Raw genomic sequence first — 24,043 nt, 5'->3', positions numbered from 1 at the left:
CAGGAACACAAGACAGAAAGTGAGCGCTTCCATTTGAGTGTGTGTGGATGCAGGTGGCAGAAGGAGTGTGTGTGTGAGTTTGTGTGGTACCTGGCGAGACACCACAGAACAAAGCCCAGGCCACAGTAGGGGTCAAGGCAGATGGCTATTTGGCGAGAGGAGTAGAGTTCACACTGCAGCTTGATAGAGCGACACAACGCGCTCACCGCCGCATGGGAGATCTGATCACACACAGACACAAACACACGCAGACACAAACACACACAGACACATTACAAAACCATAGCCAGCAAGAAATTCTTTACAATTCTCCATTTTATGACTTTTTAGGGGTCCTCTGGTACCTTGACCCCTGTGAGCATGCCCGTGGTGGACACACTGAAATCCAGGTAGGCTATCATCTCTGCTGTGGGGGGCTTGTAGATCTGGGAGGGGCGGCGGCGTGGGAGATCATCTGAAAACATCAACAGTACTTAGTAGTTAGATTGCAAAATCCTTTTCAATCGACTGACTCCAGTCTCAGTGTTTAGGCACCTGTATTGTACTGTGTATAGTCTTTATCAGGGGTCTTTAACCCTGTGCCTGGAGAGGTACGTTGATCTAGGTTTTTGCTCCAACCCCAGTTGTAACCTACCTCATTCGACACATCAACTACCTTTGCTAATTCTTAGAATTGGGTGTGCAAAGTAAGCGTTGGTGCGAACACCTACTGGAAAATAGCTCTCTGGGAGCAGGATTAGAGACCCCAGCTGTACAATGTATATCTTCTTTACAACTATAAGTATGGTATGAGTGACTGTGTACTGTGTGGTACTCTACATACCTGTGTCTATGATTGTGGGCCAGGTTTTGATGTTCACAGTGGCTGCAGCCTCTTTGGAGCGCAGGATCCTCATTAGGTTCTGAGTGGTCAGTATGCTGGCTGCCTTACTGACCTAGAAACACCCAGCACAGCACAGGCCGTCAGCGATGTGCATGGGACACGCTGTCCAGACAGACCGTACGAACACACACACACACACGTACGCACACACATGCTCATACGCTCACACTCACGTCAATGATCATGCGCACAGTGGGCAGTGTGGCTGCCAGGTTCTGGGGATGAGGAGGTCTGACTGTGACAGGAACACAGCCGGCATACAGGCAGCCATAGAAAGAGGCTATGAGGTCAACTCCTGCAGGTTAGAAAGAGCGAGATAGAGAAACAAAAAGAAGAAGAAGAGAGAGTGAGAGAGGAGAGAGAGGGAGGGGCAGTAAGACCTTTTGAACGGTATGTCACACTGCTGCCAGTCCTCAGGGAGAGTTTGACAGAGAACGAACCCACCAGGAGGGTAGAGCAGGACCACGTTGTCTCCTGTGTTGATGCTGCCCTTCTCCGTCAGCGCTGCTGCAATCTTCTCTGCCCGCTTGTGCAGCTGCACACAAGTGGCTGTGCACACTGCTACCCCCTGCAGGACAGGATGTGGGGGCGCAGACAGACAAGAGGGAGCGGTGAGGTGAAACAGCCGTTGACTGTGTGAGCATGTGGGAATTTTGCATCTATGAGTACGCACTGTGCGCATTCCTGTGTGTGTGTGTGTGTGTGTGTGTGTGAGAGAGAGAGAGAGAGAGAGAGAGAAAGAGAAAGAGAAAGAGAAGAGAGAGAGAGAGAGAGAGAGAGAGAGAGAGAGAGAGAGAGAGAGAGAGAGAGAGAGAGAGAGAGAGAGAGAGAGAAGAGAGAGAGAGAGAGAGAGAGAGAGAGAGAGAGAAAGAAAGAGATTGACAGAGAGGTGGAGGCTTAACAAACCAAAAAAAAGTGACCCAAAAGAATAAAGAATAACGGAAATGGAGAAGGAGACCTTGGCATTAAGCAGCACATAGAGAACATGGTCTGGGTCCGTCTGCGCTCTCCACTGCAGAGCTTCTGTCAAGAACTGGTGCTGAAATGAGACAACAGGACATTAACAGTATGTTCTCTACAAGCATTCCCTTGATATCAGTACAACAATAACATTCTGGTGTTATTAACAGCAAACACAGAACAATCTCTAGGGTGTTTGTTTTTGCTGATGTGAGGAAGCGGACTGCGGCCTGTCTTGCACTACCGCTCAGGACATACAGACTCTGTCAGTGAGTTGGACCTGCAGTAAATGATCTTGGACTCAGAATGTCCACCATAGACAGATTTTTATTGGAGCTAAGGCAAATGTAACTCCCATTGGCAAACAAGGCAAGCAAACTGGCAATTTAAACTGTGCAGCAAGAGCCAACATAGTCCTTAAAATAATGAAGACATGACTGAACTAGCAAATACAGCAGTTATAGCGATGTTCTCGGAGAGTGAGACCAAAGAGAGCGAGTTGGGGGCTGGGAGATGAGGGGTTAACACTGAGGTTTAATAAGGCTTGGGAAGGTTGGATTGTGGAGTCACCAAATAATAATGCATGAACAAACACATGCCATGTCTGAACTTAGGAACAAGAATAAGACACCTATCCTGTTAGAACTTAGAAGTACTGATGCGTGGATGTGAAAATGGAACATGACTCCAGACAACAGACACAATGGGCCCTTCACAGTACAGCACATTCCTGAAGCAGGGGACCAGGGAGGGGACGGGGGGCGGAGGGGGACGGGGGACACAGATCTTACCATCATGGTGGGCCACATACAGAGCTAGATCCAGAGAGAGGAGGGCAGTAAGACAGAAGACACAGTCTATCATTTTGTTTCATGATCATGTTGACAGAGATCTGACTGGAACTAGGCCAGCCCACCTGTTACTAGAACAGTTACCTTATTTCTAAAGGTGAATGCTGGAACCTTGATTATTTGTGTGAAACCCTGTGTTCAGCAGCAACGTCTAAGGCACGACAGTCCTGACCATCATGCACATTGTAATCGGTATCCATGGGATACGGTGGTGCTTCCAGCTCTTTCTCTGACTGGTTAGATGACCGTGTGATAGGAGTGTGGTGTGGTTCTCCTACCTTCCTGACCAGGTCCTGGTCCTCAATCATGCCCAGGTCCCTGCCTGCTGCCTGGGCTATCCTCTTCCCGGCCACCAGGTTACCCACCATTATGGAGGCTGGGCCTACTCCCACTGCACACAGCAGGACAGAGTAGAGATACAGTGTCAATGAACACATTTGCTATGTACACAAACAATTATACAGGTATCCTTAACAAACACACACATGAACAAGTGCACATGCAAACATACAAACACACAGTGCTTGGTTCAAGACTGCTGTATCTTGACTTGACTCATGTTTTACGTAAAGACACACACATACTCACTCACTCACTCACTCAGACACACACAAACACCCACACCCACATTGTACCTGGTTGCTTCTGGCGTGGTTTGGGCAGGTTTGTGACACAGGTGTGGGGGCACATTAGGATGTTGCAGGGGTGCAGGGTGCCATCGAGGAAGTTCTGCTTGGTCTCTGAGATGTGAATGCCCCCCAGGGGGGTCTTGGGCAGCGTGTTGGCAGGCACCAGGGCCAGACAGTACAGCCCCACCTGGTGGATGCTGTCTATGGCCTGCACACAGAAGCACATTTACACAACGCCACTAATGTTAGTATGGTACGAGGCCAGGAGGAATAAGTAAACATGGGACAAATACAGTGGAAAAGACACTTCATAGAAGGGATTTGAAGATGTTCATTTCAGATAATCCCAGTGATGTTATGGAGGGGTTGGTTACCTGCAGTACTCGACTCATCCACTGGAAACTGTCCTCCTCACTGGCATCAGGCCTCTGCTCTGCCACAATCACTATCCTCTCATCATAGAACACTGTCGCTGAAAACACGGAGATCCTGAGGAGAAAAAAACAATTTACAGTTATAACGTTGCCTCTTATTGTTTGGGGCTCCATTTACAACATCTCTTTTTAAAAGTAAATGAATTTGTGGATATTCCAAGAAGTACTTTGCCCCTGAGCATGCAGTGCACCATCAAGCCACCAGGAGGAAGTAGTAGGCCATATCTAAAACTGACAGCATCACAGAGCTCACAGTACTATCCCCTCCACCCTCACAGAGCACTAGGAAACTGTAGCAGTACTATCCCCTCCACCCTCCCAGAGGACGGCAGGCAGTGTGCTCCACTCACCTCCCACGGTACACGGTCTTCACCGGCTCCACGGCCAGGGCTGTGGCCACCAGGTCGTCAGCGTTGTGTCTCCTCCCGCTCACCATCAGCAGCCCCTCGTTCTTACCCACAATGAAGATTAGACTGCCCTGGAGACCCAACACACACAGCACCGTCAACAGACACACACACACACTGACACACACAGCAACGTCAACAGACACACACACACTGACACACACAGCAACGTCAACAGACACACACACACGGACACACACAGCAACGTCAACAGACACACACACACGGACACACACAGCAACGTCAACAGACACACACACTGACACACACAGCAACGTCAACAGACACACACACACTGACACACACAGCAACGTCAACAGACACACACACACGGGAACACACAGCAACGTCAACAGACACACACACACACTGACACACACAGCACATTACTCAGAGTAAGAACACATTAACATACAGACCACAAACAGACTTACCGGTCCTACAAAGCCCAGCAGTCCAGACCTCACAAATGGGATCTCTCCTATAGGAGCACCACTGGCATTGACGGGAATCACCTTCACACAAACATTACACAAACTCATCAAATATAGTTCCAAATATTTCAATATGGCTGTATCATTTGGAGAACTGAGCAGGGCTGGGGAGAGGTGAGGGCAGGGTGAGGAGTCTGCCTGATGGTCCACACCTCAAACGTGTTCTTGGTGACCCCAGGCAGGCCGTAGTACATGTTGCCTCCAGCACGCGAGTTGATCACAATCTCCCCAATCTCATCGGTCTTACACAGCTGAGGAGGCCCCTCCGGCTTCACTATACACATCAGAGCTGGACGGACAGCGGGGACAGACAGGACAGTCAGCATTCAAGCATACACACCAGCACATTAAAGAATCCCCGACTCACACTGGGTTACACTAGTCATCCCACTCCACCCTGTGTTTGTCTCGTTCCTGTAGACTTCTCTCCTGTCAGTTTAGCACTCCACTTTCACGCCTTCGATTAGTCCCTTCCTCCTTCCTCACCTCCAGGCATCACATGACCCACATCCTGCACGGTGAGGGCGGAGTTCTTGTCCTCTGTGTTGACCCTGATGACGCCGTGGCTCAGTCCGCCCATGGAGAGGATGGCACGGGCAGGGAGAGGCGCGCCGGGCACCCCTGGTCTGGAGACAGCACCAGGGCACACAGTGACCACCCATGTATACACACATTACATACTGAGATAGAGAGCTTTGAACTATTCATCTGTCCATCCAACTATGAATCTAGTATATCGATCCTTCGGTGCCCGCCTACCTGCGTATGGCCACAGTCATGGCGTCTGGGGAGGCAGCACATGGACAGATGACCTCGGGCTTCAGCCCATGGGACTGGAACACGTTCAGGAAGGCATCACAGGACGACACAGACCCTGGGGGAGAGAGGGAGGGAGCTCACTCTCAGAGGATGACCCACCAGTACGGTTGAGGAAGAAATGAACATGACCTAGCCTTTCTACTCACAGGGGTTGGCACCGTCGGCGACGATGAGCATGCGTAGAGATGCCAGGCTGGTGTCCCTCTGGTCTCGGTGGGCCATCATAGCCCAGTGCAGGTCACGACACTTCACCAGAGCTACCCGAGCTACAGGGAAGGACATCCAGCTGCTGGTTCATGTCTCCATTGTATACCAATTCAGCCATTCTAGTTCCTGACAGTAACGGTTTGTGTGCATTTGCGTGCGTGTCTGTAGGTGTGTGTGTGTGTGTGTATTACCTTTATGAATGTGGACTCTCTGTACCCAGGAGAGAGGGCAGGCCTTCATCACAGCGTAGGGCACACTGATGGTGTGAATCCTGTTCATCACAGCCTGCAAACGATCAACCTCAATCATACTACAGTAGGTGTTTTATCTACAACCATGAACAGCAAACACACACTCATATGCCCATAGACCTGTAAAGTCTGTGTAAACACATCCTAACTCACCGCGAGAACACCGTGCCAAAGACCCATGTCCTTTTTGAAGTCCAGAACGTTCACTAGTGTCTCTCCTGGTTACGGAAACAGACAAATAAAGATATAGAGGGAGTGGAGCAGATGTGTTTTTTGAACAAAATGACCCTCACAACCACTTCCTGTATGCCTGCCTTGCAGTGATACTCACCTTCACAGTAGTTGCAGGCCTGGGTCAGTGCTTGGCAGTGAGTCAGCATGGCGACCTTAGACACAGCCACACCCATCACTGTGCCTTCCTTACTGGCCTTGTACTACATAGAGATGGGGAATCCGAATTTAGAATTCACACTCACACATAAAACACACAGACACACACACACAGACACACAGACTCACCTCTATGTATGCAGGGTCAGTGTTAGCTGTAGGAATGTGGGGCTGCCAGTCTTTGGAGGGTTTGGTCAGGTACTTGGAGTCTGTCACCACCCACTTTAGTCGTGGCCAGCCTGTCAGAGACAGCCAATCGCATACAGCAACCAATAAATCTCAGACAACACAACTTATGTAACAGAAAACAGTCCAGGGTGAATGGAAACAGACCAATCAGCTCCTGACCTTTGAACTGCAGTATCTCTCCAGTGGGGGTCTTGGGGAGACCTTTCAGACAGATCTCACTGGTCAGGGCCAGGCCCACTCCACAGCTGCCCAGTAGGAAGCCCACCTGACTATTTCCAGCATCCCCAAGTGACCAACCAGTAGCAGTGGTCTGTAAATGAAGATTCCATGTGTATTAAATCTTGTAAATAGCTGTATTATTATTTTTATTATTTTTTATCAAGTTGCTTTTAACTACTCATCTTCAGCAGAGACTTTTTAAAATCGCTGTAAATACTGCTACTAAATTTTAAGAATAAATATTTCTAGTTCTGGTAAATATTGTGGGATCATCACCTTTCGAGACAGTGGCACCTCTATGGGCACAGGGATAACCTCGGCCAGCAGACAGCCATAGAAGGCCACCCAGAACATTCCAGGGTCACTGTTGGGGTACACTAGCGCCACCTAGCAATGGGGGGAATAATCCAGTTTGGTTTAGAAAGTAGCTAAGGCTATGAAGCTGCAGCTTGCTTAAATATGCCTTGAAGCAGTCATGCAGACACACAAGGATTACATAACATCTCTGCAGCACTGCTCCGTTTTAAAGATTTAAATATATCAATTTTGACCTTGTTAAACATTTGCAAAAAAAATAAATAATGTGACCTAACAAAAATAAAAATAACTACATATTTATGAGAAAAAGGTCATAGATGATGCTATAATATAATCCCACTTGCATTGACTTGATTGTTCAGTGGGAGGGAATGTTTGTGTATGTATGTGTGTCAGTTGCATGGTGTATGCCGTTGTCTCCCTCACCCTGTCTCCAGGCTTGAGGACCTGCTCGTTCTTGGGACCCAGCTTGTTGAGAAGAGTGTAGGCAAGCTTCACACTGCGACTCCACAGCTTCCCTGGTGGAGGTGGAGGGAGGATGAAGAGAGAGGAGGAGGAGATAGAAGAGTGGGGAGCAGATAGAAGAGTGGGGAGCAGAACGAACATTTCTGTCAATCACACTTTAGTGACAGGATACTACGCAAACACACAGACTTCCATTACCATTATCAACAAACCTCACATACCTACATTGTGAGTCTGTGTGTGTGTGTCTGCTTGCATGTGTGTGCACAGTATTCTCTCTCACCGTAGGTGAGTGTGTAGAGGGGTTTGCCCGTGATGTCCAGGGCGGTTAGGGCAGGGCTCTTGGCCTGTGTGGAGCCCCAGCGTGCCAGGGATGCCTGAAGGGCCGGGGGCCAGTTACTGACCACCCCCAGGGGCTCCCCCTTCACTGGGATGATCTGACGGCCCTCTGGCCTGGGCGTGTTAGGGTCCGGCTGGGGCACTGCGATGGAGAGAAGAGTAGAAACAATCATGGAGATGAATGAAAGCTACAGTGTGGCTAAATGTGTTCCCAAAACGATACTATATTGAATAGAACGCTCATTGATTCTCCAATCCCAAGCACAAGTCAAGACGGATCTCACAGTGAACAACTACATTTACATTTAGTCATTTAGCAGACGCTCTTATCCAGAGCGACTTACAGTAAGTACAGGGACATCCCCCCCGAAGCAAGTAGGGTGAAGTGCCTTGCCCAAGGACACAACGTCAATTGACAGGGCCGGGAATCGAACTGGCAACCTTCAGATTACTAGCCCGACTCCCTCACCGCTCAGCCATCTGACTCCCCTATGTATGAGATTGAAGTGCCACTCACCTTCCACAATCTCCTCAGTGTCGTCCATGAAGAACTCACTGAGGGGGGGCCTCTTGGGCCTCTTCAGGGTGTTGAGCAGCTGCTGGATCTTAGTGGACACCCTGCTGTTCACCGGCACCCCTACAGACAGGGAGGGGGGTGGGGGAGGCAGTGGCCGGACAAACACATCCAGTCACACAAACACACTTCTGTGGCGGGACACCAGGGGAAGGTTTCTCCTCACACACGACTTCCCTAACCTCATACAGTGTGCTGCTTTTCACTCCAAATATCTGTAACCTCCAAACATATTTCCTATTTGACCCCCACCCCCTCCAATTACATCAAATCAAACCGACTTTTAGGCCTCAATGTGGAATGAAAGCCAGCACACAGGGCTACCTCAACATTTGGGAATAGGAGGACTGGGATGAGGTATGGGGAGTGGGGTTCATTGGTCTTTATGGGGAAACACAGAGGGGTCATGTTTGTGGGTACAGCTCGTCTCCACTAAGGTCCCTAGGTCTAAGGTGCACAGGGGGTCAAAACAGTGTCACAAGGTCACACAGGTTCCACAGACGATTAAAGGTTTCTTACGGGTTTCTCTCAGGCTGTAGGTACCCCTCCCTACAGCCATTCAAATAAACAGTGACAGGGTGGAAGAAGACCAGAAGAAAAGAAAGCAACATGGTTTTTGATTAATGATAATGCAATCCTGGAACTAAAAGAAAAGATGTCTGCATTTGATGTGGAAAACAAAGAAGCGCATGAAGATCATGACATACAGTACAGTCTCTACCCCACTTACACCTGCATTACTGCTTACTTTCTCTCCAGTTCTTCTCCCCCTCTCCCCCTCTCCCCCCCTCTCTCCCTCTCCACCCTCTCTCCCTCTCTCCCTCTCCACCTCTCCACCTCTCCACCTCTCTCCCTCTCTCCCTCTCACACACACACACACACACTAATATACATGTAAACATGTACCGTCAGCAGTTTCCATCATGCTGGAGCGGCTTTGACCTCGACTCATGCCCCGGACCACAGCGTTGGGCAGGTCTACCCTGGGGCCCCTGACCTGGGGGGCCGCGGCCGTCACATCAGGCGGCGGGCCACGGTTCTCAGATGGGGCTGAGGAGAGACAAGGGGGGGGGGGACTCCATTAGCCTAGGAAACAGCTTCAGACTTTCTTTCTATTCTTTTTGGAGAAAAAATATGTCACATGCATAATGAATACTCACAAACAACAACTTGTGAATCATTTGGACCGGGGTAATGAAAGCGTGTCTTACCGATGCGTGTGTGAGCCAGCATTTCTGCGACTGCTGCTGGCTGGGGCTGAGGCTGGGGCTGAGGCTGGAGCTGGTACTGAGGCTGATACTGGGGCTGGTACTGAGGTTGATACTGTGGTTTATACTGAGGCTGAGCCTGGGCCTGGGCCTGGGGGTGAGACGGAGGCTGGGACTGGGGCTTGCCCTCTCCATGGGAGAGGGTGGAGGAGGCGGAGGAGGAGGAGGTGGAGGAGCCCTGGACAGAGCGGTTGATCCAAGAGTCAGGGCTTTGCAGGTTGGGCTGGGCCAGGGATTGGGGGGCACCAAGCAACACCCCCACAGACCCCTGTCTACGGACAGAGGCCTCGTCCTCCGACCCTGACGAAGAGTCTGAAAGAGAAGAGAAAGACGGAGAAAGAGAGAGTGATGGAGGTGCGCCTAGTCGTAGCTGAGGCGAGGGGTTTACAGGAAATAGTAGGTGGCCTACCTGGGGGGGTGCGGGTCTCAATAGGAGACTGGACGTAGGTAGAGCGACGTTTGGTGGGCATGGGCAGTGCCATCTTCTCCTCTTTATGTTTGGCCAACGCAGCTTGGACCGCTTCTGAATGGATGTCTGTGTGAGGGAGTAAGAGAGAGAGAGAGAAAGAGAGAGAGAGAGATGGAGGAAGAAAAGGTTAAATGAGCCAACTCTGTCATTACCATTAGAAGTGGTCTATAGTACAGTCCAGTGTTGTAGAGTAGGCCTATTCTAACTATACAGAGCGAGAGGATACAACTTATTCTGCCCTGAGTGAGGATAATATCATCCTCACCTACCCTCCCATTACACACACACACACACACACAGAAATACACACACACACAGAAATACACACAAATGTGTTCACTTGATGACATTTGCACACATTGAAGGCTGCACGTGTGTACTGAGCCACACTGCCCAGTGAAACAGGAGCAGTCACTAACAGAGAGATGGAAGCCAGCTTCCACCCAGCACTAACATGGCTAAATACAGTTAGGTCCATAAATATTTGGACATTGACACAATTTTCATCATTTTGGCTCTGTATACCACCACAATGGATTTGAAATGAAACAATCAAGATGTGCTTTAAGTGCAGACTTTCAGCTTTAATTTCAGGGTATTTACATCCAAATCAGGTGAACGGTGTAGGAATTACAACACATTTGATATGTGGCCCCCCCCTTTTTAAGGGACCAAAAGTAATTGGACAATTGGCTGCTCAGCTGTTCCATGGCCAGGTGTATGTTATTCCCTCATGGGAGTTCGTTATTTCATTGACAAGTGAAGCTCCATCAGTGAAGCAAGCCATCGTTAGGCTGAAAAATCAAAACAAACCTATCAGAGAGATAGCAAAAACATTAGGTGTGGCCAAATCAACTGTTTGGTACATTCTTAAAAAGAAAGAACGCACTGGTGAGCTCAGCAACACCAAAAGACCCGGAAGACCACGGAAAACAACTGTGGTGGATGACAGAAGAATTCTTTCCCTGGTGAAGAAAAACCCCTTCACAACAGTTGGCCAGATCAAGAACACTCTCCAGGAGGTAGGCGTATCTGTGTCAAAGTCAAAAATTAAGAGAAGACTTCACCAGAGTAAATACAGAGGGTTCACCACAAGATGTAAACCATTGGTGAGTGAAACAGGAAGACCAGATTAGAGTTTGCCAAAAAAACATCTAAAAGACCCTGTACAGTTCTGGAACAACATCCTATGGACAGATGAGACCAAGATCAACTTGTACCAGAATGATGGGAAGAGAAGAGTATGGAGAAGGGAAGGAACTGCTCATGATCCAAAGCATACCACCTCATCAGTGAAGCATGGTGGAGGTAGTGTTATGGCGTGGGCATGTATGGCTGCCAATGGAACTGGTTCCCTTGTATTCATCGATGATGTGACTGCTGACAAAAGCAGTAGGATGAATTCTGTGTTTCTGGCAATATTATCTGCTCAGATTCAGCCAAATGCTTCAGAACTCATAGGACGGCGCTTCACAGTGCAGATGGACAATGACCCGAAGCATACTGCGAAAGCAACCAAAGAGTTTTTTTAAGGCAAAGAAGTGGAATGTTCTGCAATGGCCAAGTCAATCGCTTGACCTAAATCCAATTGAGCATGCATTTCACTTGCTAAAGACAAAACTGAAGGGAAAATGCCCCAAGAACAAGCAGGAACTGAAGACAGTTGCAGTAGAGGCCTGGCAGAGCATCACCAGGGACGAAACCCAGCGTCTGGTGATGTCTATGGGTTCCAGACTTCAGGCTGTCATTGACTGCAAAGGATTTGCAACCAAGTATTAAAAGTGACAATTAGATTTATGATTATGTTAGTTTGTCCAATTATTTTTGGTCCCTTAAAAAGGGGGGGGGGGCACATATTAAATGTGTTGTAATTCCTACACCGTTCACCTGATTTGGATGTAAATACCCTGAAATTAAAGCTGATAAGTCTGCACTTAAAGCACATCTTGATTGTTTCATTTCAAATCCATTGTGGTGGTATACAGAGCCAAAATGATGAAAATTGTCCAAATATTTATGGACCTAACTGTAAATCATCAGCACTGCACTTCACACAGAGCATCGTTACATAAAACAGAGTCTCTGAATCACACACTCCACATGTCTGTCATAAGCCGGGCGATACCATAAACAGTCTGAGGACTGAACGGACTGAAGGACTGACTGAAGGCAACACACACACACTCTCTCTCTCCACTCCCTCTTCTTCACTTCACCCAGCTGGTTTGTAGCTAGCTGCAGCACCACTCCCCATCCCCTGAGCAATGCTCTGCTTGACCTCAGATCCATCCCAGTTTCCGACTGGGTCCCCCTGAGGCCAGGGGACCCTGAGCCTCACCAGAGAGGGAGGGAACGAAGGAGGGCAGGCAGGAAGAGAGACAGAACAGCGGAGGATGCGTTTACACAGTGTGTGCTAGTAACACCCCAGTAACACAGATGGGGGAGTGTGTGTGCTTGTTTCTTGTTCTTGTAGACTTCTCTTTCCTCTCTCCTCTTCCACCTCCGGCCTACCATTCTATCTCTCTACTGTCCTTCTTAGAGCGCTACAGAACCCCTGCATGGACCCCAGACCTCCCTCCTGCTTAGTATTCCCCTGCCCTCTTCACTGCCCACTGCATAGCCAAGCTGTGAAATCACTCTGCTTTCACTGTGCGGGGCTAGGGGGCCAGGGGGCCGGGAGGGGGGCTGGAGGGAGGATGGGTGGGAGGGGGGGCAGCCTCCCCTGCAGAGTGGGCTGCTCAGTCACAGAGCAGTCTTTCTGCTTCACCACAGGGCCCTGCTGATCTCAGACAGACCTCTCTCTCTCTCCAGCAACCACAAACAAAGAAGGGCCACTTTAATTGGTCCCTTTGAAACAAGTTCCTGTCTAGAGATTCAGCTTCAAACCAGACTGGATCGTTACCATCAACAATGACTAAACAGATTTCCTCAGGCAACATATATTGATTAAATGCAACATAAGTTTACCAAAGTTTGTTAATGGGCCAAGGCATATGACCTCTCCTTCTCTCCTCATGAGCGACAACTTCTCACCTGATCGGTAGCGGTCGTCCCTGGTTCCGCCACTGCGATGTGGTCGCCGGGAGCGACGGTAGCGAGAGGAGCTGGAAGGAGGAGGGGCATGGCCAGAAGAGGAGCTGGGACCCGGAGCCTGAGGCTCATACTGAGGAGGAGGTTCCACTGTGGAACACACACACACGCACACACACACGGTAGCGTATAACAAACAAAGCCGTTGTGCACATCATCGAATACCATACACAGCACAGCTCTCTAATCAAAATGTCAAAAGCAGTCTATAGTGTAACCTCCCATCACAGAATAGAATCAACTACTTTTGGCCTGGCGCTCAACGAGGTCTGCTACATGTAAGAAGGGCTGTGTGACCTCGACAATATTTACAGCCAGTGGAGCCACGGAGGAAGTGGTCCACTAGAGGGGTAAGTCTGTCTGCCTGTCAAGTGAGGCTAGAGGCCTCTCCCTGAACAGGAACCACACTGTAGTATGAGGAGCTGCCACCGTGGGGCAGCAGGGAGCAAGCGCTGGCTGTCACCTCCCTCCCACCATTCTTCTGGCATTTAAGCATGACATGGTTTGTAGTCACAGGCAAGGGCGTAGATTTGGTTTGAACATTGAGGGGGTTGAAGTAACATCACACAACATTTGAATATTGGGGCGGTTACCTCCCATCCCTCCCACAAACGACGCCCTTGCCACAGCTGGCTGGAAGTGTAAAGAAGTCTAGAAGTTTCTTACCTGGTGTTTGGATGATGTATGGAGCCAGGAGCTTGGTCCTTTTCTTCTCATACCCTTTCTGAGTGATGTCCCCTGGGAGACAAGACAACACGTGAGTGACCGTGGGATTGACCAAAGACAACACACCAATACAGTACCCCACCACCCCCATGCACACACACAAGCAAAAACATCACCTCCAACTTTTCTCAACAACATGTGGAGTACAGGGTTTACTTATAAATACCGCTGTGATGTTTGTATGTTTTGTATGCATTCACTTTACACACGTACGGACCCCAAAAGCACTGTTGTATTGACACACACACACACACACACACCAGAATGTCAAACTTTGATATTCCCTGATATTTCCCAGCACTTCTCCCCAGGTCTAACTTCAACTGAGTATTTGAGTGACTATTTACCATACTTCTTTGAACGCAAGTTTAAACTTTAGAGCAGCAGATTAAAAAAAGGTAAATCTGATTAAATTATTATCCATGGAACTCTTAAGATAAAGGGGGCAAGACACTGTCATCAGGCAAACCATCTGTAATTGAGAGTGAATACCCCAGGCAGGATGACCGTGCTCTGGGGGGGACGCCCACCCTACTGGGACACCACCTGCTACAAGTTCCAACACAAATCCTTTATGTTGGAATGAGAGTGAGGGAACATTAAAAAATGAGAAAGAGAGAAATCAAGCACAGGAAATAGAGGAAAGGAGGATGGGCATGGTAGAAAGATGGAATAAGGAAAATATGTGAAACACCATAAATATGAATGGAGATGAAAATGATGAACCAAGTATGTAGTTGGTGAATAATACTTGGTGTGATTCCAGTATTCAGGATGTGAGGAGGAAGTGGAGAGGGAGTGAGTAGGAGAGCAAAAAAATGAAAGAACAGAATAAATATGAGTGCATATGGGCACCAGAGCAGGATGGGATGAATCAGACATGGAGGGAGGGTGACAGGGGGGGAGAGAAAGTGAAGGAGGAGACATGAAGGAGTGGTGAGGTCGACGAGTGCAGAGTTGGGGTATCTGGGGGGGGTCAGAGAAACAGTGTTTTTTGCTTCTTTGTCAACTGTACACTTCATTCATTACCTCAGTACTACTCGCTTGTTCTCTCTCTCTTTCTCGCCTGACTGAGCCTGGCTCCTGAGAATCTGGCATCGAAGCAGATCAGCTTTTAGCCAACCTCCTCCGTAAGAACGGCTGTCAAACACACACACACGTTTGTATTGATATTCTTGTGGTGATTCACACTTTAGTCCCATTCGAAATCCTGTTTTATGTAATCCCTAACCCTAACTTTAACCCAAAAATCTAACATGAACCCTAAATGTGAACCGATCCTAGCTCTAACCCTAAAACTAAGCAGGCACCCTGACGTGTCCCTGGCAGGCCCTAAACAAGGAGACCCATCAGGATCCCAGATGCTTGCCTTCTAAGGGACCCATCCTCCTCCCCTCACACACCTGCTGTGACAACACATCTGGAACACTCCCTTAACCATCTCCTCATACATAGTGACACGTCATCACCCGTTCAGTCATCTGTCTGCAACCCTTATGATGGGTAATCTGGGGGTGATCTTTCTATCTGAGCGGATGTATCATGTCCCAGCACTCTCCCGGGCTAGGCGGTGGGACTAATCCCAGATTACAGATTAGGCTGCTGAGACACACAGGCAGGAAAAAGGTGAAGCTTTCACTGGGACGTGCTGGTCAGCTCTCAGCCTCAGCAAAGAGGACCTTACAAACCCCTCTTTCTCACACACATACACACGTTATGCAACCAAGATTCGGAGGTATCTCCAGGCACACACATTTTCAGACTCTCACACACATCACATAAAAATTCAATTTCAGTCAATGTCAATTCCACACATCCACAAGTGAATGAAGGATCACTGTCCAGATAGAATAGCTTGTAGGTTACAGCAAAGAAGAACCAGCAAGATCCACATACTGTGGCCTCACGTTATCAAGAGTTATTAGCCTACTGACCACACGCACACACACACACAATTCAGCCACATCATCCACCATCAGTAAAACGAGGGAAAGTAAACACTTCCATAAGTAATGCATGAACGGTACTGTTGGCCCAGCTTACTCACGCAACTTATTTTTAGCTCATGTTACCAGCCTGCTCCACTGCAGAGGGGTAGAGGGATGGAGATGGGGGAGGGGCGTACGTGTGGCATTAGGCGAGTCTCAAAGCAAACACGATTCCATCAGAGAGATTTCTCATTTATCTGTTTAACCATGGTACCATTAAAGCTCCTCCTATTGGCCACTCAACTTGAGATTGGTTGTGTTCACTGGAGCGTACCACATTGATCAAGACCACCCCTCCCCGCAGCACAGATGGTGCAGTCCGTAGTAAGCGGAGGTGGAATATGGTCAGTGTCAGAGGCACAGAGGTAAAGGATAAGTGAAACTAGAGGCAGTAGCAAATCCGATGAGATGAAGACAGAAGGAGTGTCTGTTAGGACTGACTTTGCAGGAACTGTCACCGCTGACCCACTGCCAGAGCGCCTGGTCCACTCAGTCTCAGGGCTCTCTCTATGGTCCCAGTCCAGCGTCGCTAGGCAGCCTTGACATGAGTGTTGGTGGCGAGGCCTAGAGATTCTAATCTAGACAGATCAGAGCCCCCCCTCCCCCGCACGCCATCTCTCCTTTCCCTCTTCCTACGACACACATCCACTCAGCTGTTTGAATAGCAGTGAGAATTCACTCGCTCTCTCTTACTTTTCACCCCATTGGCACTCTGACTGAATAGCAATTAGTTTGCACTTGCCTCTCTAGTTTTTCTCTCTCTTTGCAACTCACCTTATAAACCCAGGTGCACACGTAAACATGTTTATAGATAAAGATACAGTACATGACCCAACATGCACACGCAAACACTCACACACACAAATGAAAGAGATTGACAGACAGGCAGAGAAAAAGAGAGAGGTAGAAAGAGATCCATTTACTGATCCAAATTGGACATTATCTGTAGTTTAAAAAGAAAAAGGTCTTGTCCCACAGGTTCACCTTCTCCTGGGGTAACCAGCATGTTTCTATCTGTGTAACAAACATCCTGTGAAGGCTCCCATAGGGCTTCTCCTAAAAACAGCCAACTGGCTTGCTGAGCTAACAGATACTCTCCTGGAAAATGCACTAGCAATCCACACACCAACACAAACATAACTTGTTGTGAATGAGCTAAAAGATATTTTAAAAAGTTTATTTTTGTATTTGTAATTGTATTCTATATCACACTCAAATCTTTTTTCTTTCTTTCTTTCTCACACACACACACACACACACACTTCCTGTCTAGGAGGATGATGTCATCTTCTCCAATGCTCAATCTTTTGTCCTCTGACATGGCTTGCCTGCAGAGCGGTATGCCCCAGCCCTAGCTCTAGCCCTACTCCCAGCCTCAGAGAGGAACCCCAGCACCTGTCTGTTAAACCCTCTACCAGAGAGGAACCTCAGTCTGTGTCTGTTAAACCCTCTACCAGAGAGGAACCTCAGTCTGTGTCTGTTAAACCCTCTACCAGAGAGGAACCTCAGCCTGTGTCTGTTAAACTCTCTACCAGAGAGGAACCTCAGCCTGTGTCTGTTAAAGACACTCCAGGGCAGGGTGCTGGCTGCTTCTATAGTGTTAAACTACTATCATGTAGAACACTATCATCTAGGCTCTTTCTCAAGACCCTCCTCTCTGTTGTCTCCCTGGAGACGGGGCCCCTCTCAGTAACAGCAGCTAGGTGTGTCTACTCTCAGGGCAGGTGTTTCAGGTTTCACTTCTGGCTAGTGACTCAGGCACCAAACACAGGCTGTCTACCTGTTGCAGTGTTGAAACAACAAAGAGATGCTTTCATTCTGTCATTGACCTAGCAACGAGACAAGGGAGCACCTTGTGTGTGCGTCAGTGTGTCAGTGCGTCAGAGTGTTTGTGTGTCAGTGTATGTGTGTATGGTGTGTGTCAGACAAAGTTGTGCTGTGAGAGGTGAAATCTTGACTCAGCCCACAGCCACCCCCCTTCCTGGTCCCTCCACTCCCTCTGTGCAGGTCCAGGCACGGTTGACTCATGCACACCTGCTGTATAATAGAGCCGCCTACTCCTTTCATTCACACTGCTTTATCACCCTGGCAGCCTACTGTAAACCTCACACACACGCTTTTAGCTCTGTTATTAAACACACAAATACACCTAACCACGGCTTCCACACTGGCTATCCAAAAACATATTGTTCTAAACCTAGCTATTATTAGTTTGAAAAACAAAGCCCACCAACCACTGGTTTTAGACAGGATAGTAACACTGCCAACATAACCATGGCGACATCCTTAGGGAGTTGGCTGGTGGCTCTTTTCCCCTCTCTACCTCCACTTGCACAGCTCACAGGAAGTCATGAGGTTTCCATTTCCTGGAGCACTGAGACCCCAGGAGACCAAACAGCTAGCAGGCTCTGAGCTGTTTGGTCAGCAGAGAGGGCTTCTAAGTTCTGATCCAGATGCCTTCCACAGGCTGGAGGCCACCACAGCACTGGAGATGATATGAGCTGAGTTTAGATTAAACTTAGATATTTGTTATTTAGCAGATGCTTTTATCCAACACAATGTATAAATAGTGCCTATAGACAGCATAGCAGAAAATCGAGAATCAGAAGTGAATAGTTTTAACAGTATTTTGGTGGTCATAGTCAAGGAACAGTCTGTACTTTCTAGGCACAGTGAAAAGTAACCACCACAATACCTCAACTACAGTGTGACATAGTACAGTGCTGTCAAAACGTCCCATCATACATGTTGTGTGTGCCGTCTCCCACACCACGCTCTGGAGAGCGAGGAGATAGAAGCAGAACCACGTGGCAGGAGTGCAGGGACCCTTCGCTCTCTGCGCAGGGGTCACGGGGTGACACCACTCACAGAGCCGAGCCCCTGAGCTGATGTGTTCAGCTGGAGGATGTCATGGAGGAATGCGGGGCCGTCGTGTTGGTCACAGCGCGGGGGAGGGTCAGGGTTTTGTGCCTAACCCTCATGCAGACCAGCCAGTGGAGCGACCTGAGCAGGGGAGTTGTGTGGGAGCGCTCGGGGTACTTGAAGACCGGGCTGGTAGGAGCATTCTGGATGATGTGCAGACGGCACACTGGCCAGCGAGGCCAGCTCTTATGGACAATTTCTTCCTTCACTGCATATGTTTCTTCTATGGTATTATCTTAAAGGGCTTATGCAGGCTGGTGTTACTGTGTTTTGTCTGTCATCCCGGCATATGGGCGTCTTAATCTTCACAGGGTTTATAAAAAACACAAACTGAGGAAGAGGGGGGATCCTGACCTCCTGTGTCCATGGTAACACGGCCCACGTGTTGTCGGAGACCCTGCGCCCCCCTCCCTGCTTTCCTCTCTTCCATGCAGTGTTGAACTAGCAGGCCTCAGGCAACGCTGTCTGGGAACAATCCCCATAGGCCAGGCGAGCTATATGTGTGTGTGTGTGTGTCTGTATCTGTGAGTGTGTCTGCCTGTCTGGAACTGGCCACGGAGATGAGTTCCTGGCCTATACAACCGTTGGTGCTGTGGGTTGCACACCACAAGGGTGAGAGAACCATAAACACTTACAATAGCCATGAGTCAGCATGAGACAGTAAATAAACACAGCACATTTCAGAAACAAGGTATTATCCACCTGTTCCCATGCGGTCCACTGGAAACACACCACTGACTTGCAGAATGCTGAGTCCAACAGTAGGCTTACTGATGGATCGTTTTTAAAGATGTGCTGAACACACAAACATATTCTCAATGCTGCAAAATCCACTAAGCTCTGTTCAATAATTCAGAGCACAGAAGTGACCTGGTCTCCTGACTACCATATTCATCTGTCTTCTCTCCTCCTCTGCCTCTCTCTCGCTCTCTCTCTTGCTTTTTCAACAGTATTCAGACGGGTACGAGTGTGGCATCATGGGAAATAATCTGAATGTATTTTATTGAATAGTTCATACCTGGACTGAGCAGGGCAGTCCAGTGTGGGGAGGAGGTAGCCTGGGACCCTGCTGAGCAGGTGAGGATCTGGCTGTAAACTTTAAACCTGGTGAAAAGGTGAGGATCTGACTGTAAACTTGAACCCTACTGAGAGTAGGTGAGGATCTGACTGTAAACTTGGACAAAGGTTGCACCTGCTTCTGGTTAATGCTGCTTATTGAATGGCTTGTTCTAAGACAGGTGTGATGCTGGCTAAGAAGAGCTGGCTGTGTGTGTGTGTGTGTGTGTGTGTGTGTGTGTGTGTGTGTCACCCTCTGGGCCCAGATGAATTATTCACTCTCTTCTAGGCACATAACAGCCTGGCAGCCCAGGGAGGTCTGGCATGGGACTCCTCAGTGTGTGTGTGTGTGTGTCATGGATCATGTAGGACAGCTACAGATGTCAGTGCGTGTAATCAGAGGGCTGGCCCGCATGTATCATTGGTGAATTTGTGGCCATTGACTATTCACATAAGGTGTTACATAACACAAAGCATCCTTTCCAAAACAAAGAACTCCTTTGAAAGTAACCAAGCACTTCTGCTCGGGGTTTGTCTCTGACAGCCTGCCGTCTGCTGTCTCTGCAGTGTGCTTCACGCACATCTGGGTCTCCTTCTCCATATGTACTAGTAGTCTCTTGGTCTTTACGTCTGGATGGAGATCAGTGCACAGCTCCACTGTTGCACTTAATAATCTTTTAAATGGAAACAAGGAAGTCAACAAACCCTCCCACGGCAGTCGTGTGTGTGGCTTATCATTCCTTCCCTTGTTGATAAAGAGGAACATGGAATGAGATACGGTGAGTGAGTGGCAGGTAGTGACAGAGAGGAAGAGAGAGAAACGGAGAAAGCAAAGGAGAAAGAGTGTGTCTGAGGGGGGGAGAGAGAGAGAGAGAGAGAGAGAGAGAGAGAGAGAGAGAGAGAGAGAGAGAGAGAGAGAGAGAGAGAGAGAGATGCCCCCAGCAGCTAGTACTGGCCTAGTGTGACTCACAGGCTGAATGAGCCAGGCATGTTGGCTCCTGATGCTCTGTGACCTAGATTGGGAGACGCAGGCAGGGCTGTAATCTCTCTCTCTCCCCCTCTCTCTCCCCCTCCCTCCCTCTCCTTCTCTCTCCCCTCTGAACAGCATCAAACAGGCTGCAGAGCTGCCTCTCCTCCCACACTAAGACAAACACACAGCGGAGTGGACACTAGTCACCTGAGCCCACAGTGGGGTGAAACGGAGCCAGTGCCTGCAGAAGAGCTTGAGGGGGGGAACACATCCCCTCACACTCCTTATCAGGGCATTACACCACTTAGGCTGCAGAACACAACCCAGAGAGGGAGTCCCTCACCACACTGAGGCTAACACACAGACCAGGGCAGGAGGAGGGAGAGAGAATGTGCTTGTTTGTTTCATGTTCACAATGAGAAACAAATACCCAGACACTCTCCAGTTGAGTCCAGACAAATTCCAGCCTCACAATCATCGTATCTTTTATCCTCTCAATGGTCTCCATTGTGGCCTTAAAGTCACAGAGGTTCAACTTCATGGTGTACCCACAAAAACTGCCACTACTAATAAGCTGATGCATATTTAACAAAACACAATAGCAATGAGGTGACCGTTGTCACATGGGAGTAACCACTGGCCTGTCTTCACTACACCCTGTCCTGAAGGTTCTCCTAACAGATCAACATAGTACTGAAAAACAATGTTGTGCAATAGACCTACATGAGTTGTACAGTTCTTCTCTTCCTCCTCCTTCGCTTTTTTTTCAGCTCTGAAAGCCAACAGACTGAAGGTTGCCCTCGAAGGCTAACACTACTGTTGAGTCACAGAGCACCAACTGACGTCTACGCAGCTCTGCCCTTCAGACTACTCCCCAGCAGGATGAGCAGCCTGGATGAACTACAAATATTGCTGCCCTAGTAAACTACAATCATGTCTGCCTCAGTCAGGCCATCTGGTCATCTTGTAGCCTACATAGCTGTACAGTAAATCAATCAGTGGTGTTAAATGCCATGGCACAAGATGGTGCAGCAGGGTTAGCTCTGGGATGAAAGTCTGTGAAGAAGCAACTTCTCTGTCCTATACAATGTCGGATAAATCCAGAACATAAGAATGGCACTGGCATGTGACACCAGGAGCCTAAAGCCTGACATAGGATTAAAGCCACAACTCAACACTTTCTGTAATGCAGATTTTTTTTTTTTTATATTTAGATTAATTTCGATTTATCAAATGTATAGATGAATAGAATATCATATAGAAAACAGTGTCTTCCTTTTTTCCCATCCCCCTCTCCACCCTCCAATCATCTCTCTGCCATGTGTCTTCCATCCACGCCTTCCCTCTCCACCTTTCTCCTCTCACCTCTCTCAATGCTCATTATCACATTGGAAATTGCTCTCTATTATAAACCAGGACACACATTCATCTAAGCTGAGGAAAGAGTGTGTCGAGGGTTAGGCTTCCAGCGTTCACAAGAGCTCTGTGGTGCCTCAGAACAATCCACTGCACATGTTCATGCATGACTCGTAAAACGACTTAAATATGTATTTTCTTGCAATAATAAAGACAAGGAGCAAGTTTAACGGAGTCAGCTCAAAGCAGCCACTGTGTAAGTGTGTGTTTGGCAGTGTGCAGAGGATAGGCCAGTCTCAAAGTGCACCTGTTCCACTCATGTTATAAGATACCTATCGTGCCTTTTACTCACTAGCATGTCCTATGGCTGTTCAGTAAAGTTGTTGGGGAGTAGTACTGCAGTAGCATATTGACATTATGCAGTTAAAACTATAGAAATCTACAATAAGCTCTTCAGGCTGATAGTATTTGGTAACAAAAGAGTGTGTCTCATGTGTTACAGAGATGGCAGTATCAGGTAGACCTAAGTGTGTTTGCCACCTGAGTTTCAGGTGTAAGCTGAGAAGAGGCAGGGTGTGAATGGAACTACATCACTCAATGTAGGCTCAATAGAGAGGAAGAGAATCGATCACAGATGGTAACAGTGACTAAACGGCCATACAAAACATAATATTACTCATCCACCCCCAGGCTCAAGGGATCGCACGGCACAGCTCCAGCCATACTGTGATTCACCCAGAAGACTTGCATAACACCATAAGATTCACTTTCTTTAAATATTATAGGCGTTCATCAAACAGCATCTGCACACGTTTTGGTATATACAAAGTAAAATAGTTGGTGTATTTGTATATCACGATGAAAGCATATTTTCCCCAGAAGGATAACAGGGGACATAAACATCAACATCACAGTGATGAGGAATAAACTTGACCCATTTTCCTTGACAGGAGAGAAGCCTGTACAGTAGCTACCGGATAGCTCTTTGATGTTTTACATGGGGGCTGCTCTACCAAAGTATTCAGAATAAGTAACACACCACGCTTGCTAACTCAGCTAAACACAAGCAACTTGTATACGAATTTAAGAAAAACTTCCAAGTAACCCATCATCCATATTCAGTAAATCACCTGGTATTTTAGTATAACTTACTCAACTATACCGGACGTTTAAGATGGTAAAAATAGCAGTCCAAAACTGAGACTTATCTTCATTAGGCCTATAGATCTGATAATCAAAATTACAAAAAAAGGAGGTCAGTGTTTTCATCTCAGCGAACAGCAGGGCGAGCGAGTCGTGCCAGTGGAGGCTTTAATACTGTACTGTGGGTCTACTGCAGTCCCCTCATCACTGACGGGACGGTGTTTGTAGCTGTTTATGCGGGACGTCACAAGAGCGTTACCAGGCTATGGAACGCAAACGCAGTTTGGTTTCTGGATTTTCTTCTCTTGAGTTGATTATATGATAACCTTACCTTCGGAGAGCTCCAAATCCAACTCCGCCAACTGGTCCCTGACCTCCTTAGGTAGCGCCGACATGTCCACGCCTCGGTCCGCCATCGTTGGATGAATAACACGAATATTTATTGCAACGAAGGGAAAAGTGATGACACGTCTCAAAGCCAACGAGAAAGATACAAATCAAGAAGTGGATTGTTTGCCATCTTTCCTACTCCCCGACACCGCCATAACTGTGGGAGATGAACAACTCACCAAAGGAATCCGTCACATGACCATGTCTGATGTTAATTGTTCTGACTGGGTCATTGA

The 24,043-nt window shown here is 48.2% G+C and overlaps 1 protein-coding gene across 4 annotated transcripts in view; it reads right to left on the bottom strand.

The window, feature by feature from the left end:
• Positions 1–23,985, bottom strand: part of dip2bb (disco-interacting protein 2 homolog Bb) — a 29,756-nt gene extending 5,771 nt beyond the window's left edge. Inside the window, exons 1-32 of one of the 4 annotated variants that reach the window (XM_062465929.1) lie at positions 23,749–23,985; positions 13,923–13,994; positions 13,200–13,346; positions 10,107–10,232; positions 9,641–10,009; positions 9,336–9,479; positions 8,949–8,978; positions 8,373–8,492; positions 7,800–7,997; positions 7,478–7,569; positions 7,010–7,120; positions 6,674–6,824; positions 6,455–6,564; positions 6,267–6,369; positions 6,089–6,153; positions 5,876–5,969; positions 5,624–5,743; positions 5,418–5,532; positions 5,145–5,284; positions 4,811–4,947; positions 4,599–4,679; positions 4,108–4,235; positions 3,698–3,812; positions 3,330–3,531; positions 2,973–3,085; positions 2,635–2,658; positions 1,842–1,922; positions 1,328–1,451; positions 1,057–1,178; positions 824–935; positions 345–454; positions 91–221 (exon numbers count right to left, since the gene is read on the bottom strand). In XM_062465929.1, the coding sequence (XP_062321913.1) occupies positions 91–221; positions 345–454; positions 824–935; positions 1,057–1,178; positions 1,328–1,451; positions 1,842–1,922; positions 2,635–2,658; positions 2,973–3,085; positions 3,330–3,531; positions 3,698–3,812; positions 4,108–4,235; positions 4,599–4,679; positions 4,811–4,947; positions 5,145–5,284; positions 5,418–5,532; positions 5,624–5,743; positions 5,876–5,969; positions 6,089–6,153; positions 6,267–6,369; positions 6,455–6,564; positions 6,674–6,824; positions 7,010–7,120; positions 7,478–7,569; positions 7,800–7,997; positions 8,373–8,492; positions 8,949–8,978; positions 9,336–9,479; positions 9,641–10,009; positions 10,107–10,232; positions 13,200–13,346; positions 13,923–13,994; positions 23,749–23,833 (3,872 nt within the window). In that variant the 5' untranslated portion in view covers positions 23,834–23,985. The remainder of the gene's footprint in view (positions 1–90; positions 222–344; positions 455–823; positions 936–1,056; positions 1,179–1,327; positions 1,452–1,841; positions 1,923–2,634; positions 2,659–2,972; positions 3,086–3,329; positions 3,532–3,697; positions 3,813–4,107; positions 4,236–4,598; positions 4,680–4,810; positions 4,948–5,144; positions 5,285–5,417; positions 5,533–5,623; positions 5,744–5,875; positions 5,970–6,088; positions 6,154–6,266; positions 6,370–6,454; positions 6,565–6,673; positions 6,825–7,009; positions 7,121–7,477; positions 7,570–7,799; positions 7,998–8,372; positions 8,493–8,948; positions 8,979–9,335; positions 9,480–9,640; positions 10,010–10,106; positions 10,233–13,199; positions 13,347–13,922; positions 13,995–23,748) is intronic. The other 3 variants (XM_062465935.1, XM_062465944.1, XM_062465952.1) reach the window with 3 other exon arrangements.
• Between the last annotated feature and the right edge of the window lie 58 nt (positions 23,986–24,043).

Source organism: Osmerus eperlanus, chromosome 1 (assembly GCF_963692335.1).
Source record: "Osmerus eperlanus chromosome 1, fOsmEpe2.1, whole genome shotgun sequence".
Classification (NCBI taxonomy): domain Eukaryota; kingdom Metazoa; phylum Chordata; class Actinopteri; order Osmeriformes; family Osmeridae; genus Osmerus; species Osmerus eperlanus.
Note: the sequence above shows the minus strand (reverse complement) of the source record. Positions and strands in the feature narration are given on the sequence as shown.